General features: G+C 24.5%; 1 protein-coding gene across 5 annotated transcripts; it reads left to right on the top strand.

Annotated features, from left to right (window-relative positions):
- Window positions 1–2,410: 2,410 nt before the first annotated feature.
- On the top strand, window positions 2,411–20,832 carry LOC114120445 (peroxidase-like). Of its 5 annotated transcripts, none has more exons than XM_027982348.2 (14): window positions 2,411–2,571; window positions 3,236–3,331; window positions 3,475–3,625; window positions 4,448–4,643; window positions 5,032–5,220; window positions 5,317–5,495; window positions 5,555–5,753; window positions 16,602–16,802; window positions 16,887–17,019; window positions 17,598–17,754; window positions 17,852–18,031; window positions 18,105–18,303; window positions 20,536–20,638; window positions 20,698–20,832. In XM_027982348.2, exons 2-14 carry the CDS (start codon window positions 3,303–3,305, stop codon window positions 20,783–20,785), a joined length of 2,004 nt encoding a protein of 667 aa, XP_027838149.2. In that variant the 5' UTR covers window positions 2,411–2,571; window positions 3,236–3,302; the 3' UTR covers window positions 20,786–20,832. The 5 variants fall into 5 exon arrangements, with proteins under 5 accessions (XP_027838149.2, XP_050055234.1, XP_050055231.1 ...); XM_050199277.1 differs by having other exon boundaries at window positions 2,415–2,571; window positions 3,254–3,331; XM_050199274.1 differs by lacking the exon at window positions 2,411–2,571 and adding an exon at window positions 2,910–3,014.
- The last annotated feature ends 981 nt before the right edge of the window (window positions 20,833–21,813 follow it).

Here is a 21,813-nt window from a genome sequence, read left to right as displayed (position 1 = left end):
ATTTTTAGAGCCATGGAAGTTATAGGGTAAAATATATGGTGGATAAAGAGGTTATAGATTCGCTTATTTTGGACATATAAATACACAAAATGGATTCATAAAGATATACTATTATATTATTTGTTATAACTTATAAAATAAAAGCCCACATTGATTAAATCACTGTTTATTCATCTATCCATCTAAGATTGTTCTCGCTTATGCTGTTAATGTAAGTATTATTTAATAATATTGATACAATATTAAATTAAAATGCTATCTAAATTGTTTTTCAAATATTCATACACTATTTTCTGTATTAGTATTTAGAGAGAAACTCATAGGACATAAATTAATCAATGCCATTTTTTTTATATATAAACATTTCAAATTTAATTGTTAATAGAATACGCTTAAGTCGTAAAAATAATGTGTAGACTTTTTTATAGTTAACAATACATAAAATGTTAAATTTTTATAATTAAATCTGAAAAAAGTAATAAAAAGACCTTAATATTAAATTGATATTATATCAAAAAATATGTGAATAACACAATTTTTTCTTTTAAACATTCAAAGTTTTAATTTGAGTGATAAAAGAAAAAAAATAATAGGTAATGTTTTTACTTATTTTATTGTAATTCAAAAATATTTTTTACGGGAATTTAAATTAATGATTATTCATATTAATATATTTTATATAGGTATACAATGACATTTTTAAAATATTTTGATTAATTGTATTCTATTACATATTCATACTACCAACCTATTCAGCCCTTTTACTGGTTTATATTGATAAAACATATTGTATATATATCAAATAAATAATGTAATAAATCCAATGTTTTTGATAAAAATTAATTTAACTTACTTATTACTAACTTTAAAATAATTTAACTAAAATTATTGTAACATACAATATTATAAATAGAATAGTCTGACACTTATTTCTGGATTTTACTCAGGATCGTTTTTTGTTTGCTATGATTTTTCATTGAATCCAAATGTATCAAATACATCACAATGACTTAATTGATGACGAAGTATAATCGACATAAATTGTGTTGTAAAGTGATTACCTATTATCCACCTTTTTTTGTTATGTAACATAATAATGAATGAATGAATTATTTTTTAAATAATGAAATAACTATTTGTAGTGTGAATATAAAGCATACACGACTCACATCAGTATAAAAAGTTCTAGTCTTCACAACAATTTTTCTCTAAAATCTGAATAATGGTAGGTTCCTAAACTTTTGTAGAATTTTAAAATTATTGAAAATATATCATGCTTGATAATATTTATATTTTAATGTGGATAACTTTAAATGTGTCTATACTCAAAGTCTGACGTCATCTAGATATTTTTTTTAAGTTTTCTAACATAAAGTAAATTCAATAATGAATTTAATAACTTAATTTAATAAATTTTCCATAAAATAACTGAGCTTTTTTTTTTTTTGTTAATTTGTAGAATAATAGGTATATGCTTATAAAAAAAAACTTAAACTGATGTGATTAAAATTAAAGATATTTAAGTATTTTTTATTTGATCCCACTGTATGAAATGATTTTTTAGTCATTTAACAAATGACTCTTGATTCGATAATTTAATAAAGAAAAACTTAAAATTTATTAAATTATTAAAATATGCGATAAAATTAAATAATAGGACGAATTAGTGGTATTTGGTACTAAATGATCAGTTTCACAATTACTGCTTTAACTCATTAGCGGGTATTAATATGTTTTATCATATTAATCTTAATTTTAGAGTTAAATAAACTACGTATTTAATAACATCATTAAGTTTTACACACGTCACACACACACACACAAACACATATGACTCTTGCAGATTCGATAATTTAGTAAAGAAAACCTTAAAATTTATTAAATTATTAAAATATACGATAAAAAAAATAGTAGGGTGAATTAGTAGTATTTAGATTTAGTACTAAATAATCAGTTTCACAATCACAATAACTCATTAGCATATTTATCATATTAATCTTAATTTTAGAGTTAAATAAACTACGTATTTAATTACGTAATTAACATCATTAAATTTTACACACACAAAATACACATACACTTACAAATACAAAGAATATTTTGAGAAAAAAAATTGTGTTCTAATAATCTATGTACAAACTTTAATCATGAGAGATGATATCTTTATGCCTCTATCTTATTATGTCAGAGTCCCCTTTAGCCCCTCCAGATTACTTCTATATTAAGCACAGAAGATTCAAATACTCAGAAACGTTAATATTAATTAATGTTATATTATATAATTTGTATTATCTATATCATCATTATGTATATATTTAACTATAATTAATATAACAAAACAGTTATTCATTTACGATTTTATGAAAATAAGAAATATATATATACCTTTCTTATAAAAAAAAATAACTAAGTACTTATATATTAATGAATTTAAAAAGAATAAGAGTAAATAGTATTTCGTTTGAAAATCAATGAAAATAAATTTAATACTTATATAGTGCTAATATAAATGTTTTTTAGTACCTAAACAAAAATTTATGAAGTGTTCAAAATTAATAGTTTCTAAATACTGTAAGTACATAATTATTAAAACATTACTTAATATCATTAAAACAATTAAGGGTGTAAAAAATATAAGTACTAATTATTTATATAATGTATTTCAATCAAGTAACTATAAACCACAGAATTTTATCTGGCGAATTTAAAAATAAGAAATCTAATATAAAAGTAAGTTCATAGGTTATAGCAGGTACAAGGTACTCAATTATCAGGATGTAATTACTAACATTTTTTTAGTAATAAAAAAAATATATCAGGTGAATTTCGTGTTCCAGCACATGAGAATTGAAGAAAAATAAAAGCTTATTACGGTTCATATAATCTTTGCAAACACCCAATAGACTTATTTTATGTATACCTATTACGTAATACATTTTAGTTATAGTTGTTTTATTTATTAAATATATTTTAAGATCATCATTACATCAACCGTTATAGATCAATAAAAAGAAGTATTATTATTTAATCATATTAAAATCATATTATATAACCATGATTATTTATACGTTTGATTTTTTAATAGGTTATATACGCCTAATAAATAAAATAATTATTCAATTTATAAGTATTAAGTAGTTTGATCTAAACTGTTCAATTAATTGTGTTTATTTAATATTTTAGCGAAGTACGACATCAAACTGTTTTATATATTTTTTTTATTTTTTTTATTTAGTAACTATAACATTTTCAGCAATTCTGGGTAACCATCGATTGTTAACTTAACAGCACATCTCTATAAAATGGATTTTTCAACTCCACGTGAATCTCAGTAATTATGATAATAAAATTATTTTCGTTTATTTTATATTGTGCATAATATTAATTATAATGTATACATACAAATAAATTATATCAATATTTAACTAAATTAAATTAAATTGTTTTATTAAATAATAATTATTATCATTTTAGACCGTTACTAAATCAAAAAAAGTCAAATCAAAAACCGCAGAAGTGGCCTTTCCGTGGGATTTTATTTGGATTATTATTCCTCGGTGCTCTTTATCTTTTATATGTTTTTATTAAGTATGAAATACAACCAGCATCCAATGACACCACTAAGGTAATTTAATTAAAATTACGTCAAATTCATAATTCATCGTGGAAAATATTGTGTTAGACAATTTGTGTAATAAACTCGAATAAAACTAGATATTTAAACATATTTTAATAGTATGTCTTAATGTATACTATACTAATAAGTAATAAATTTTAAATACTGTAATACTAATGAATCTAAAACCACAAATCACTATACTTTTTCTTATAAAAATAACATTCGATGACTATTTCACTTATACTAACAGATTTTCTTAACAGTAGGTATCTACTATTACTTAATATAAATAAACACATTTTTTTATCACAAAAAAATGCGTGTCTGTCGTGTCGTATGTCTTTTAACACAATCAGATTTACCGTTTTAGTTATGATATCATATTTTACTTATCATGATCAACCGTAAAATACAGGGATACACTAAAACAATTCTAATCCGTTCATCGATACTTTAAATAATTATAACTACTCATTTCAAACCCGGTTTTTATGTTTCCAAAAAATACTCTATATTAGAATTTTAAATTAAAAATGTATATGGTTTTTAAAAAAAAGTAAGACTTACAAATACAATATATAAAAAAAAATAATACATTATTTTTAAATGATTTAAATTTACCTAATATGTAAAAGGAATATAAAAAACGTTCTTAGTTTTTGAAATAATAAATGACTTAAATTATAATAATCATCAAATTATTCTAAATCAATCAATAAAAGTTAAGTATTTTAAAACATTTATCAGAGAGGTTTGATCGACATACTTATATTTAATTTGATTTACTTTTGTTTCTAAAATTATAATTTAGTTCTTATATTATTATAGACATGGAAGTTAAAACAAGTTTCAAGTATTGCAACTACAAATGATGATTACGTAAAACAATGCGCTCCTCGAGTTAAATGTGATCCAAACGCTAAATATAGAAGTTTAAATGGATCATGTAACAATTTGAATACACCTACATGGGGAGCAGAAAAAACACCATTCTTTCGTTTACTTAACGCTAATTTCAGTGATGGTAATGCAATTAATTATTTTATTAACTATTATAAAAATATTAAGCAAACTTGCAAATGGTGTATATTATTATTGTGGTATTATACTTGTACTGTGTATCCATCATAATATGGTATAAGCAAAATATTGTTATACAACATTTTTATTTAAGATTAACAATTTTTAATTTTTAATTAACATAATATTTCATGGTGAAAATATTAACTAAAATAATAGGTATTAATAAAATAAATAACAACTGCTAATGTGTATAACTTAGTTAAATAATAACTTGTAATCATACAATTTATATTATTTTTAAATGTTTAATTTTAAAACTTATTTTGATTACTATAATATTGATGATTTAATGTTAATTAGGTTTAATATCATATTTTTTTTTTTCTAAGGTTATTATAAACTTCGATTACAATCAAATGGAAGTGCATTACCTAGTCCAAGAGAGGTCAACATTAAAGTCTTTTTGGATCAAGAAATATATCATGTTGATGAAAATAATGTACTTTTAGTGCCATTTGGACAATTGATAGCTCATGACGTATCAGGTTTATTCCTCGACATTCCAGGAAACGGCAAGGGTACGCAATCAATTTTCAAATATCAATTACATAAATCGTTAAATTGTGATTTAAATTGTATTTAAAAAGTTTATTTACGCTGATTTTTGAGTGTAGGCGGAGTAGTAGATGGTTGCGTTGATGCAAATGCAAGAAAAACATATACTCAATGTCAAATGGTAGTCGACAACCCACCTGACGACCCTGTTTATGCTAAACATAACATATCTTGTATGGGGTTATTCCGTTCGTTAACGTCGAGAAATTATAGTTGTCCATTATACCCCACAGCGTTCGTAAGTAAAGTGTTAACGTTTTCAGCGTTCATTGATAATAACCATGTAGGAGATTTCAGGTTAACAACAATACTCATTTTATCGATGCATCTGAAGTATATGGGCAGAATTTAGATTATTCACTACATCTAAGAATGATGGAAGGTGGACGACTAAATTTCTCAATTAACAATAATGGTGAAATGTTCTGTCCATTCTTGGCCAATAAAAATTTGGACCTTACCGTACATTCTATAAAGGACACCGAATATGACACAGGTTAATATTAATTATACGTAAAATAAATGGTATTATAAATTATTTATTCCATTCATCGATGTATAATGCATATATTATGTTATAATACATTTAATTTTCATTAGGAATTAGGATATATAAGAATTATAGTGTGAGTATTTATTTTTTTTTTTTACGTTTATTATTATTGTTGTTGTTTAAAAATCTTGATTATATATTATTAAGAAACGTGGCATTCCGCTTTTCCCAAATTTTTGGACACCATCACTTTTGAGAAAATAACATTGGTAGGACCTACCCAGACAGCAATGTTATGTTCATACAAAATTGTAGGAATGTTATTAATAGAATAATTACCTTGTGAGAAAGTTCTATTTTAATTTCCATATAAGTATTTAACGTTTCTATAATCTTCTGACATAATTATTTGGCCACAAAAATAAGGTTCGCTTAATATTATTTTTAAAAAGTTTTCATAACATTTATAATTTATCATTCTCATATTTTTTAAAATGAATTCTGATAACGTTAGTCTATAACATTCACATTAAGTTATGTCAAGAGATTCTTATAATCTTATAATTTTATTAAATCAAGAACGTTTTACTATTGTCCTTTTTTAAAGACAAATTAAATGTTCACATTTTATTGAAAAAACTGTTGTAGGTTTATTAAAGTAATAACATTTATTTATTAAACAACAATTTAAGAACAGTTATTTGATGTCTTATTATTTTTCTCTTCTTTATCTTTAATTCTAAATTTGGAATGATCCAACCAAACTCGTAGCGGGGCATCAATTCTTTGATCTGGAACTTTTGCATATTGAATGTTCATTCTCACAGCATCTTAAACAAACAATTAATTATACATTATTTACCAGAAAATACTAATAAATGTAAGAGAATCTAACATTCATCAGGAAAGAACAGTTTTTGAGTTAATGCATATTTAATTAATAATTAATATGGTGATTTACTTTGTTGAACATACTTATTGAATACTATTGATAAACTTAATTAAATAACAATAATATCAAATGGTAAATTTGATATAAATTTGTATTTAGAAAAATAAAATTATGAAACATTTGTTTTAATGGTAAACATTTTTTAATTTAAGTATAAGAAATATTCTTAATGGTTGTCTCTTAAAAAAATTATATTTATGGCATTGCACTTATTAAATTTGTGACGTTTATTTTAATTTTATTAATTACGTAGGGATATGATACAAATTAAGGTATGTAAGGAAAGGAGAGTTGTAACTATAATACAAGTACAGATGTATAATATCCTTACCTATGAGTACACGATAAATGTTCAGATTTTTAAATGTCTTATTATGTTTGAATCCTGTTAAAGAGTAGCTTAAAAGCAATTTATCATCACACAAACGAGAAATTATTCTCCTCACACTTGTGTTTAGATTGTTATTATCTATTAATAAGGATAACTTGCATACCTAAAATAAGTAAATTAAATATTAAAAAATTTAAGTTAATATGTGAATATACAAGTCAGCCATAGAAGTAATGGATAAATTATATATATAATAATAATAATAATAAGTTTTACCAATTCATTTTTAAAATGGATATCATCTATCTTTTTTTCAATATCCATAAGTTGGTCTTCAGTAGTTATAGGAAAAGTATTCATATCTAAACAACTTAGTTTTGGATTAGCTGTTGATACATAATTATTTTCATTTGATTTAGATATGAGTGCTTGAATCTTTTCATTTGTGTCTTTAACAATATGCATCATAGCACTTATATCGTACTTAAAATGTGTTAAAGAAGTAAATACAAATTTTTGAAAATCTAAAAATAAAAACAAAGTAATACATGAATCATACAATAATATATAGTTGGTTAGATTATTTTTAGAGATGTTTTTTTTCTAATATAGTGACTACCACATAATACATTACATCCATACAAGAATATGTATTGCTGTTATTGTGTTATGCCAATTGTACAAAAATAATTATCATCTATATCTTATATAATATAATATATTTATGTCTTTATTTAAGTTTATAGTAAGATATAATTAATTTATAAGCAATATTCTGAATAATAATAAGCATATTATATTTATTTATTTTAATTTTACTTTACCATGAGAAGTCATGAACGCATTATTATCATTAACATTAAATGACGGATTTGTTGACTTTGACGAACTTACATCTGAAGTTGATTCTACAACAAAAATAGTACAGTATATTATTTTTATTATTTTTGCTTTACTATAATAATACATTAAATTTTAAGTATAATAATACTCACCTTTATTCAAAATTTTACTACTTTCTTCTAAAACTAAGGTTCTTGTCACATTTGCCAATTGTACTCTCTCATTAGTTTCATTATCAACACTAGAAATATTCCATTTTCTTCCAGGTGAATTAAACAGACTTTTATTATTAAGTTCAAATTCAGTTTGTTTTTTTTCATTCAATGCATCAACTTTCCAGATCTGTGTGTTAGGTGAAAATAATACAGCATTTGTTTCGGGTTGAATAATACTTCTTTTTGAAGATGAATCATCATCGCTAACTTTAAAATATATGCATAACAAATTATTAAAATTTCAAAATTAACTAAAATTCAATGCGTTTATTTAAAATTGCATTTTATTATGAAAACATATAATTTAGATTTTTATAATTTTAGTTATAACTATTTCAAGTACAGTTAATTATACCTTTATAGTTTAAGCAATTAATTTCCCAGTTTGGGTCATTATCTGAATCATCCTGGACATCACTTATTGACCCATCGTGATCTTTAACAGCCAATGATTCAAGATAAGTATTTTCTTGGTCTACTTCAAAAAGTCTATCACCATTTTTACTTGAAAATATTGCACTATTATTTGATTGAATCATTGTAGAATCTGAAACAACAATAATTGTTACTAAATATTTTATTTAATACAACATTATAATAGATGTAGAATATTAAAACAGATTGCATTCAAATGAAAATTGAATAAAAAACAAATCTGTAAGTATTTTAAAAACTAACTTCTAGAACAGACATCTTTGTATAGAGGAGGAGCATTATTTTTAGTGTTTTTTAATCCACCAGAGCTTAATTTTTTATTTTTTATTATGACTTCATCTTCTGTAGATAAATCAGAATTAAAAGCTGCCCTTGGTAGTTTGGCTTGGGCTTCAGCTAATGTTGCTATAATACAAATCAAGTTAGTTAAAAATAATATCATACATTTTATGTATTTCACAATAGTTACCATAGTTTTTAGTTCCTAATATGCGTGCTGGATAGTATGTAAAATCCATCTTATTTGGCTTACATCGGTTTTTAATTAATATTTTTACATTTTTTGTTGATTTTGGCCAAGCACAAAATCCTTTTTTGACCCAATTATCAGGCACTGCTTCTATACTATCGTCTTTATAGAAAAGAACGACTTCCCATCGAGCCATCTATAAATCAAAAATTAACTAAGAGATGAAATGGAAGAACAATAAATTATTGTATTAATTAATGTTTAAATATTAAAAATGACTAAAATGTTAAATTGTTAAGTATTTTTGATTTTAAAATAAAATAATTATTAATATTCCATGATAAAATCAGTATGTTAATGATTTATCTGCTATACATCTGTCATGAAAGTAAAATAAAATAACGTACAATTTGTAAAAATAATTATACCTAATGACTCAATTTGTTCTCTTGTATGTATTATTGACACAGCTAACATTTTTTTATTATGATTGAAAATCATCATTTTACTTTTTATATCTGTGATGCTCCAATAATTTAAAGTTTCAGATAAATTATTCACATAGTACATATCTAGCATGATTGAATTTATTGGTTCAATGAAAAACGGTGTTGAATGACAAAACTTTCTTCCAATTATTAAAACATTATTGTTATTCATTTTTATAATATTAACACATTTAACAATTTCTCCGTTTTTTGTTAAAATAAAACTATCAGATTCTTTTTCTTTTTTAATAACAATATGTATATTAATAAAAAATAAACTGTGAAACTGAACTCCAAATATATTATCCATAAGTGGCCCATTTGAATGAGGTCTTTTAAGAATAGGTTTTTCATCTAATTGTATACTTTTGGAAGTATTAATTTTGATTGAGTTTATTTCAGAATATCTTTTGATGACTTGTTCCAATGGCTTTTCAGGTTTTCTTATAAAAGATTTCAATTCTTTCATATAATTTTCAAAAATGAATGCACTACATTGATCAAGTGGTCCGAATTGATCATAATCATCACATAGATGTAATAAAGTATGGACATTATGTGATACAAGGTATTCACCATATAAATTTTGAAATTGTTTCACAAAGTAATCCAGTAGATGTCTTGCATAATTAACCAGTGATTTGTGATTAGGACTAAGTAGTATAATCATAGCAATACTTAAGGACATAAAATGAGAATAACATTCATTATTTAATTTACCTTTCAAAACAACTGGTCCTGAATATATTAAAAAAAATCTTAGCTCAACAGCTTTCCAGCGTCCAACTTCAAAGAGACTTCTACTCTTTCTAACAAAATCTGATGAAATGTCAGTATTTAATGCCAACAACGATTTTGACAGATCTTTAATATCTCTTGAGGGTAACCGGATTTTTAAAGGCCCAGATTTCCAAAGCAACAATAACTTTTTCATTACCCCCAAACAAACTAAATGCATATAGTCGAGGGGGAATGATTTTACTAAATCAAAATTATTTAGATGAGTTAATACTGATAGAGATTCCGATGTATGATAATCATCATCTACCATATTTATATATGAATGATGATCCCTTAATGTATATGTTTTGTTAGAGTATGGAAAACAAACTCTATTTTTTTGATAATCGCCGTCAATGAAGCAACGGGTACAAGAATGAAATCCCGAATGGGTTTTAACACGTAAAACAAATGCTCTTGCAGGCGAATCACAACAAATGAAACTTAAAGATATTTTTATGGTAACATCATTTATGATAATTCCATTTGTTATTAGATCATCAGCTTCTGCAACAAATTCAGAAAGAAATTCATTGCTGTCTTCTGGTTTACTTTGGCCATAATAAATCCCTATTGGAAATACTTTTTTGGTAGAAAATTCTGAAATAATATATGCCAATATTGGCCAAAACTGATTTCCACTGCTTTTACTTAATGGTAAACCATCAATTCCAACAGCAATTTTCAGCTCTGTTAAATTTGGTGGAGCATTTTTTTTTATACCAAAGGCCAAACCAAAATGGTGATAAATACCAGGTTTCAGAATTTTAATAGGTTTTAAAATTTGACTTGGGGTACATAAGACAGTTCTTGCATCAAGAGGAAGGCTTTGGAAACATTCATGTTTTTTTAAACCAGATAGAAGTCCACTGAGTGCATTATGAGAAATTTTATATTGAATAGCCCAAGAGGCAATAAAGTCTTTAATTTTTTCTGATTCAGATTGATCAACGCTTTTAGTCAATGTAGGATGTACAAATATTGGCGAAGACAAATAATTTGATACAACTGGCTCTACTTCTGTTCTTAAAACTAATTCATCATCATTTTGAAAAGATTGACACAGTAATGGTTCTTTATTGGTTATCAAATCATCATCAGTGGTAATCAACTCTATACGAGGATTAATTTCAGAAACGTTAAATGTTGCAAGATCATTCCTGATTTTACGTCTTTTAGTTCGTTGACTTTTTATCATATTGATAGCTAAAATATTAATAATATCAAAAAAGTTTTGTCACATGGAGAAAATATTTTTTTAATATTTACTATGATACATGAAATAATTGAATGTGTTGTATAAGTAGTAGGTAAACTATAAATTTTTATTTCAAGATGATGTCAGTGCGCTGTTTGTTTTCTCACCCTAGCCCTCGTGCAATTTTAGAAAAAATGCATTTACATAGAATCATTTCTTTTTGTTTTTGAGTTATCTTAAGATTAAAATCACCTATTAAAAAATGTATAGAGGATAATATGTTTAAGGGTATTACATATTATATAGGTATTGATTTTATGTTATTATTATTATTATTTGACTCAAAATAAAAATAAAAATTGTAAATATGTAGGTAATTGATGTTTAAATTGTATTGAGAAAATATTTAGACAAATCTATACATATATATCATACCCTCAAAAATATTATTGTCTACCTATCATTTTTAACCTCGTTTTTAACTGATTTTATTATAAAATATTTAATAAATAATAAACTTAAAACTCATAACATTTAATTTTAATGGTCTGATAATGAACCTAATTATTTTTATTTTTTTTAATAGTAAGATATAATTTGGAAACAAAATATAATATTATTAGGAAATTTGATGATAAAATGCCTAGGTATATCTTGTTATTATTTATTTGATAAAAACATGATTAAAACATTAAAGGCATGTAAATAATAACTTATGAAAATAAATAGATTCCTTTTATACTGAATTAATTAATTCTTTTTCCATATTATGTAATATTTTCTGTCAAAATTATTATCATTAAGTTATTGTTATAATATACCTATAATATTATATATTTATATGTGCATTATATTATCAAAAATAATATACCTACCTTAATTAATTAACAATTAAATAAATTATTATTAACAATTAAACTAATATTTAAGTGTATAGGTACCTAATTTAAGTTATCTAATTAATTATAACAAAATAGCCCGCAAAATAGATATTAGTGTATTGTATATTTAGTACTTACATTATAAGCAACAGACGTAAAAAAATAAGACTATATTATTTTCCATACAAATGTATAATATAGTCAGTCATATTTACTGTATAGACATATATTGTTATTATTACAATAATTATTGTATTAGTTGTATTTGCTAAATATTTATAGTACTTTTTACTTACCAAGTTTGCTTTTTTTGAATTGTAGCTAATGTTTGTAAGACTTAAACACAAAATTAAAAACACTGAATTACCGATAACAATGGATGGCGATTGAAAAATTACTTAAGACGGTGTATAATGTAACCAACGTATAATGTACTACGATCTACGAGTTACGACTATAAAAAAAAAATAATACCGACAGTCCGACAATAAGTAATAACGTACTCGGCTACTCCGTGATGTCGTAGCCTCGTGGCCGAAAATCGAAATAATATGACGATTACCATTTACCAATGATAATAATATTATGATAGTACTTATTATATAATAATATAATATATATCATCAGTATAATCGTTGCCATGCGCCATGCGGGAACGCCGGGATCTGCAGGTTAATAATAACTTTGAATATTGTTTTGGTATTGACTATTAATTATTATGTTATTTTCATGGTCGGTATTTATAAACGGTCTAGGCAACTGGGCCACGATAAGAAAACCTAGATGACCATAAATATTACTGCGCCGTTTGGTGACAGTGGTGTAGTCGTCGCATACCTACTTGCGTTGTTCATTGTTATGTTATTGAATGCTGACGACCGACGGTCGCTGTTATATAACATGATATTATTATATTGTTATTTTTAGATAATATTAGATGGTGATATTTTATAAAAAAAATTACGTTATTATTTCCACTAGCATTAACTATTGAAGTTTTTATTTTATTTATTATTAATGACTTTAAAAATTATTATTATTATTATTTAATTACTATATTAAGTTACCGCAATTTTTAGTAATGTTACTATGTTAGTTAGGTACTTTTGGTTTTGGTAGAGTCGTTATCTAACACAGATCAGTCAATAGTTAGGAAAAAAAATAATTATAGCCGTAAAAAATAAAAACACCTACTCTACAACTTTAGTCGACTTCCTCTACCTCCGCTAGGTACATTGCGGTTGACAGTATAGTCACTACTTATGTCTCAATGTCTCATTGGGATTATAGAAGAGGCTATAATAGGGTTTAGGGAGCCAGAGGGGTGCAGGGAAATGGCAACTTAAACTACGGAGTACGGTTACAATATAAAGATAATGTTATCGCCTTTTGTTAAACAAATGTTAAACAAATCGGTGATTGTTAACTAGGTACCCCCAAAGTACAAGTAAACACAAAATCACTCATGTAAACTGCACCCGAGTAAAATTTTAAAATGAATAGCTATAATTTTAAAAATTACAATATTAAGACAAATATTCACACATTGTTGATGCATATTCGATATTCATCAATAAGAGTTAGGTTACTATTATATTTATTAATTACATTTCGTAATTTTTCGCGTTTTGTTTGGTTTTAAAATTTTGATATTTTAAGGGTTCATTTGTATTTTATACTATTTAGTGTAGTGTACCTTTTCTATTTGAATATCTTTTAACTTTCTAGAAACATGAAAATATTTAGACGAATTGTATAAAAGCAAGAGTTAAGGTGAGAATGAATAAACTCGTATACGTTAATGGTTAAAGTTGGCTCTGCTGCAGATGCTTGAGTCCATATTTCAGGTGGATATTAATTTTAAATTTTAAATTACTTTCAAGCACTTATTGCAATTATTGAGCTGTGACATGGCAATCGTGTTGACTTCATTGGTTTATATGGATACAATAGGTTCTAGCAGACCTATGCCGAATGGCGGATTTAGTGATACCTAAGTAATAATTAAAAATCAGTTGTCGTATACTGCAATAATGTTATTTAATAACGTATTGTTATTTTCATAAATACCTACTATTGTTTTTGACAAAAATTAAATTTATGAGGTATAATTGGAAAATTACATCATCATATATAGAGAGTTTAATAAGTTAAAAGTTTTCTATATTGCAAACGGGGTACCTAAAGCATAAGTCGCTGTTTACATAAAAAAGGTAATTTGGGTGCAGTTTACGTATACCCTATTATTTGTATATACATATTACATAATAATCATAGCTATCAAGAAGTAGGTACTTATAAAATAATTTGTTTTAATATGATTAAATATATTCCAACAATAACATTCATACAAATTTTAAATCGTTAAATTTTCCAAATGTTGATAATATTATGTTGGTAAAACATAAAAATCATAATTTTCTTTAAACTTTTTATAAAGAACATTATCAGAAAGGCAAGTAGAAGTTTAATTGATAATATTACATTTATAAAATTAGTGTAATTTTATAACTATAATGTTTTAATAATTTTTAATTCAAAATATTTTCAAAATCTTACTATTAAATTAAATACCTAATGTTATTGTAGTAACATTCTCTTAAAGTAATCAAATCATTGATGATATAATAATTATCATGGAATATTCTAAAAACGATGATCTAAGTTTACGTTTAAAATATTTCAAGATGAGTTAAAATATAACTTTATCAGAACATCAAACTTAAGAAATTGTTGTCTGGGTATTTTCATATTAAAGTACTAATGAATTCTCCTTTACCCCCAAGCATGTGTAATACGAACTTTAATCTTAAACAAACATTAAATAAGCTAATATTCTAAATTCTAAATAAATTTACAATTTTTTAAATTATCTTTTTTTTAATCGATTACAACTATAACATTTATAAAATATCAAATGGTAAGCACACCATAGCCAAAATGCGTAAGTCTACGATTACATAATACTCTAGAAAAGTTTTTAGAAAATATAAGCTATCAGACAAATTTTTATAAACAGGTTTATAACAATATAAAAAGTGGAAAGTTGAATAGTCAGATAAAATAAATTATCTGTTTTATATACTGGGTAATTTTTTTTATCAAACAACTAAGTTATAAGTATTTAATGTTTAGGTGAACGAAGTAATAGTACAACATTCTACGGAGTACCCTTTTCACTCCACTCCGTCCGACTAGACTTTAAATACCATAAATTATTCATTATCTATTCTTCCAAATTTCGATTTTTATAAATCAAAACACTTCGAAAATTTTTTTTAAAAAATAGAACGATAAAAAAGCATTGGAAAATATATTTTATTTTGACTGGAAAAAATATGACTTATGACTTATTGATAGTTTTTGTAATAATGAGTGTAGTTCAATAAAAGAGAATCACTCTGTATATTAATATTTGTATTTTTATAAATATATATTTTAATAGTTCATATTATATATTATACAATAATTATAATAATATAATATGACACTTAATTATGTGTAATACATATATTTTAAAAAGATTTTTATTATTTTAACGTTATATAACTTAAATATTTAAACCAATTATTTAGGTATGTTATTGAAACACAATTTTTCAAATATTTATTCATGGTTATTATTAATATGCATAGGCAGTAAAAATAATATAATAGTTAAGTTTTAATTATAATATTACTTATGTTATTTTATAAACGTTATTATAATGTTTTCTTTTAAATGTGTATCTATTTTTATTATATCGATAGAAAAATATAGATACCTCTAACAAATAAAATATCAACATTTAATGTCACAAAAAAATTGTTTTAAGTAACACTAATAGCTAAAAATTTGGGCAGCTATAGATACTTGAGTACCTACTACAACTATTTTAGTGATTGAACGGAAATTCGCCAATATAGAGATTATCGATATTATCGCGTGTTAATTAATATACATAGGTACTAAACTTTAAATGATAAAATGTAAAACTTTATTATACTAAATTGTCAAAGTTGTTGAATAATAATATTTATTAGATGACCAAAAAATAAAATAAAAGTAAAATAAAATAATGTACTTATGCTATAATAATAATTACTAATAATATATTAATATTATATAATAGTTTGATAACTTAAATATTTTTCTTTATTATCTAAACGTGAAAATTGTACTTTTCCTCCCTTAAATTCTAAACATGGTTAATATTTACATATTACCTATATAACATTTTTTTTATTACAATATATCCTACAGGTAGATTCTGTTCACAGGTGATCCTGATAACGGAAATCAAAATTTAGGAATAATTGCGATGCAAACATTATTCTTAAGGTATCATAATTATATCGCTTTTAAACTTTCGACTTTAAATTCTAATTGGTCAGATGAAATTCTTTATCAGGAATCTCGCAGGATAGTTATTGCAACTATTCAACGTATCTTGTATAAAGATTTTTTACCTATAATTATCGGTATGTTTAATTTATTAATAACATGTAATGCAGTTGACATTTAAAAATATTAACTATTTTATTATGAATTTTTATTTTAAATAGGAGAAGATTTTCAAGAAGCATATGGATTAAATGAAGAGAATATTTATGACCCTACCATTAATCCATCTACATCTCAGGAATTTTCAACTGCTGCTTACCGTATTCTTCATTCGCTTATACCTGTTCAATTCAAGTATGTATTAAATACGTCATATTATTTAATTTATTTGTATTCTACCAAAAATAACTATATGAGTAGATACAAGGTGATTCTCTTATAGCTAAATGCTAATTTTGTCAAAAAGTATTGAAGCTTTTGAAAATATATGTTTTAGATAATTTTTAGTCAATGCAAAAAAAACTTTTTTTTAAATTACAGCAAATATTTTAAACCTGAATTATTTTCTAAAACAACAATGTATAAAAATTGAACTGAAAAAATGTTGATGAGTTATAAATATTAATCTATGATTTAATTTAGAACTGTTTAAAATTGAAATAGCTGGAGAAGTAAATCAACATTTACGTAATCAATTTTCTCAACATTCTGTTCGTATAAAGTTTAAATTAATTAATTATTCGTTTGAAATTATAAATAAATATTATTCTTCAAAAAAACTTAAAAATTATAATTTTTTTATAATGACTTTAAAATTCTCCAAAAAGTAATACGTTTTTAGAATAGGTACAAGTAATTAATTTTATAATAATCACACTTTCCAGAAATTCAAGTTGTAAAATATTAAACTAATATTTAATTATTGTTAACAGTTTTATAAATAAAGACTACAAAACAGAATTTTCAGTTAACGTTACAGATTGGATGAGAGAATCTAATTTAATACCTATACAAAATAATTTTGATAAATTACTCAAAGGATTTTTGGAGACACCTGGGCGATTGATTCAGTCATCGTACAATTATTTTGTAATATTATGTTATTTCACATATTATGCTTTTAATTATAAATTATAATATTATTTTATATTATATATTAAAATATATTTATATTTTAAATTTTCAGATATCCAACTTTATGCTTGCTAAACCTAACCAGCCTCCATATACAGGACGTGATTTACTAACCATTGATATCGTTAGGGGTCGTGATGTGGGTTTACAGCCATACAATTATGTTAGACAGTTTTGTGGACTACCATTGGCGAATGATTTTGAAGACTTAGTAGATCTGATACATATAAAAGTATAGTAAAAAATCAGATATAATTTAATATATATATATATATACAGTTTAATTTATTTTTAATTTATTTAAGGATATAAAGAAACTAAAAGGACTTTATAACACTGTGAATGATATTGACTTAATGGTAGGTATTTTATTAGAAAAACACAGTGATGGTGCAATTGTGGGTCCTACTGCACAATGTATAATGGCCGATAGTTTTTATCGGTATAAAGCTGGTGATCGATTTTTCTACGATGTACAAGGACAACCCGGTAGTTTTACTAAAGGTAAGTCGATCAATACATAGAGTACATTAAAAATACGTATTGTCTCATACTTATATTTTGTCGTGCACTGTATTTGAATTGTCGTGGAATGACAAAATACTTCGACAAAAGAAAACGTACAGTCAGCATCTTTAATTACTATGAACGAAATTCATTTAATGTGATTTAGGCTATACGCTGTTCATTTTTACAAAATTTTTAGTTTTTTTTTCATCAAGTATATTACATAATAAATTTACAAATATAAAAAGTTGATTTAAAACAACTTCCAGTGGCCAGTCGATTTAATTTATTATAAAATCAAAGATTCTTGCCTATGTTAATACTAAAAATTTCTTTATAATAATGTGTTAAAAATAATACTTGTTTAACGTAAAAAAAAAAAAAAAAGTTGAATATTTTTTATCGTTAGTACCTATTCTAAATGTACGTTTCCTTTATGAGTGCTACTTAACCACGAGTTAATTGTGATCGAAATATACTTTTACCATAGCTAGACATTTATTATAGAAAACTAAGAAAAAATGTATTTTTTTAATTTTGTGATGTGGTCATCGGATTAGTGGTGGGTCGTTACTGCTGTATTCGGTACAATGTAACGATTTAATTGGTAGAACGAGTAGGACCGAGTACATTTGTCGTTCTAAGTTCGTTCCTAGTTTTCCAACTAAAAAATGGTCCCTATCAGAGGATACCGACACCGAGTATCGAATAACCGAATGTTTAAATTATATGTTATAAATGTTTTAAGTGTTCGATTCCCGACGGTGGTCAAATAGTAACGAGTTGTCACGATCATAGACGTATAATCATAACGATTTAGATTTATCGAGATAAATATAATAGGGTACAATAACCGAAAAGTACCAATCATTTTTAAATTATTGTATACGCTTAAATGCGTTATAAAAGCTATTTTTTTTTTTTTTTGTAAGCTCTGTAATCTACTAATCTATATTATAGTTATATGCATTAATCTGTATTGCTGTGTACTGTGTACTGTGTAGAGTGCAGACTGCAGACACTTTAAGTCAAACGTATATGTTTAGAGTGTTTAAACTTATTAATTTCTATTCATATTTTCATATTTATTTTTTTAATTTTTTTTATAAATTGTAATAACTAATGAACTAAACTCAAAAAAGCATCCCGGGTTTTTTCGTGAAAACCCTGATAATGGTCATACGAAGTATGAAGTATATTCGTTCATAAATATCCATTGCAAAAACGATTATACATTTGAATACATGCATTTTGATCGTTCCGCGCAAACAAAACGAATCTGAGTACAAGTGTAACTAAAAATAAAAATTGTACTGATGTAGAGAGTACTTTGGAATCGGTACTTTATCGTAACTGTACCGATTGGAACGATTACATAAAAGGAACGATAATTCTCACCACTACGTCAGATATAATTGATAAACAAATTTAATCTTGGCATATTTTATTTTAGTCTTTATTTAAGTAGACTAATTAAATAGGTTAATAATGCTTGAAATCGTAACAGTTAATGATCGTTAATTTTTTTTTGCTGAGAAATTAACCTTACACATTGGCATTATATAATATTTGAACATAGGTAATAACTCATTATTGTCCATGATTAAGAAGCAACAAAAATGCAAACATATTGATTTGTTATATTTATACTACGAATTCTCATATTTATCACATAACCTTTACCTATCATACCTATTAAAAAAAGTGTATCTACAGAGCACAGTATACAATAATAATTAATAGTAATATTTATAACTATTAATTAACAGTAATAACTATGTACCCATAGGCTATTGAAATTAAATATCTTATAACAAATAATCGTAATTTGTAACAATGTAGAATATAGTTGCAGACAATAAGTAATCATCTTATAATATAAAAATCATAGCAGTATAATATAATATATTGTCTAGATAAATAATTGATGGACGGACACAACTGAGGTATTATAATGTGTAAACGTATGTTTAGATACCCAAAATATGTTATAAGATAATACCACGCATAGTCCAAAACAACAATTTATTAAAGTTTTTATCGAAAATTTAAATTCGTAATTTTTTGTTCAGTGACAATTTATTTAAAAATACTCTGCTGTTATAGAATAAATATGACATATATACGTGTACAATTATTATGCACCTTTATAATAAGTAATAATTAAAAATTTATTACACAAGAGAAATACAATTAAACAGGTATAATAGATAAATTAAACTTTTCTAGATCAATTAAAAGTGATTCAGAAAATTACTTTTGGCCATGTTCTTTGTGCTACTACAAATGTGGATGATATACAAGATAAAATTTTTAAAGTGGTCGATCACAAGTAAATATAAATATAAACATTTGTTGTTTTCCATTATTATATTGTTAAATGTATTATAGTTTATTCCCGACAAACAAACTGAAATGTGACGAGTACTATTTGGATCTTACGGAATGGGAAGAATTAAACGACCACACAGAGCTGTAATTAAATCAAAATAAATATTTACCACCTTTACTGGGTTTTCAACTCTACTTTTTTTTTTATTTCTTATTCTAAAATACCATTGAAATATTACTATCTATTTTAAAAATGTATAAATTATATATACTTATATTATAAATACGTGGTCAATTCAACTGATGTCTGAACAATATTTAAAAATATTTTTAACGTATCAATTAGTATATTTGATACCTAATCGTTTTTCATATTAAATCCGAATTAAAACGATCAGAATATTTACTAATTGATTATTGTAATATTTTATACTAACACAACAGTTTGATTAAATATTTATATACCTAACTATATGAATTCTGTATAAATTATAAGTGTCTATTATAGTGTCCAAACGAACAATGGTCAATCATAGTGTAAAAATAAAGCATATTTATTATTATTGTAAGTACAATAATTATTTTTGAGATGAATTATTTTTCATCAACTGGAAACAATCACCATTATAATATACAAATAGTAAATAATTTTATAACAAGGGAATACTTTGATGTTATGTTTAAAAAAAAAAACACTAGTGTATATTATTGTATCCGTAAAATGAAAATAAGTTAATTCAGCTGACTGTGTTATTGTGGGGAAAAAAACACCACAGGTTTAAAATCACAATATTTTAACCATGAACTCGTCCTTAGATAATTTATGGTCTGAGATAAAATCATACAGCGACTGCAGCGCTGTCTAAGTTCGGTACTAAATATATTTTAAATTTTTCATATTTTCGTAAATTGTAGACAGACGTAAACATTATTTTATAATAAATATTTTTAATATAATAATATTAATATTAAAACATAGCGATTCAGTAAATTTAATAGGTCAGACCAACGAAGTAATATAGTACTTATAAGAACACACTTAAATATGACTATTTAAATTGTACTGATACTCGACAAGAGCGTTGGCACACACGGTTGTACGTAAATGCTTTAGCACGGGCTAAGTATTTATTTTGGAAAACTATTGATTATCTATGATAAATTTTGATACAAGTT

This window comes from Aphis gossypii, chromosome 2 (genome assembly GCF_020184175.1).
Source record: "Aphis gossypii isolate Hap1 chromosome 2, ASM2018417v2, whole genome shotgun sequence".
Lineage (NCBI taxonomy): Eukaryota > Metazoa > Arthropoda > Insecta > Hemiptera > Aphididae > Aphis > Aphis gossypii.
The sequence above is the reverse complement of the archived record's forward strand: the minus strand, read 5'-3'. Positions and strand labels throughout refer to the sequence as shown.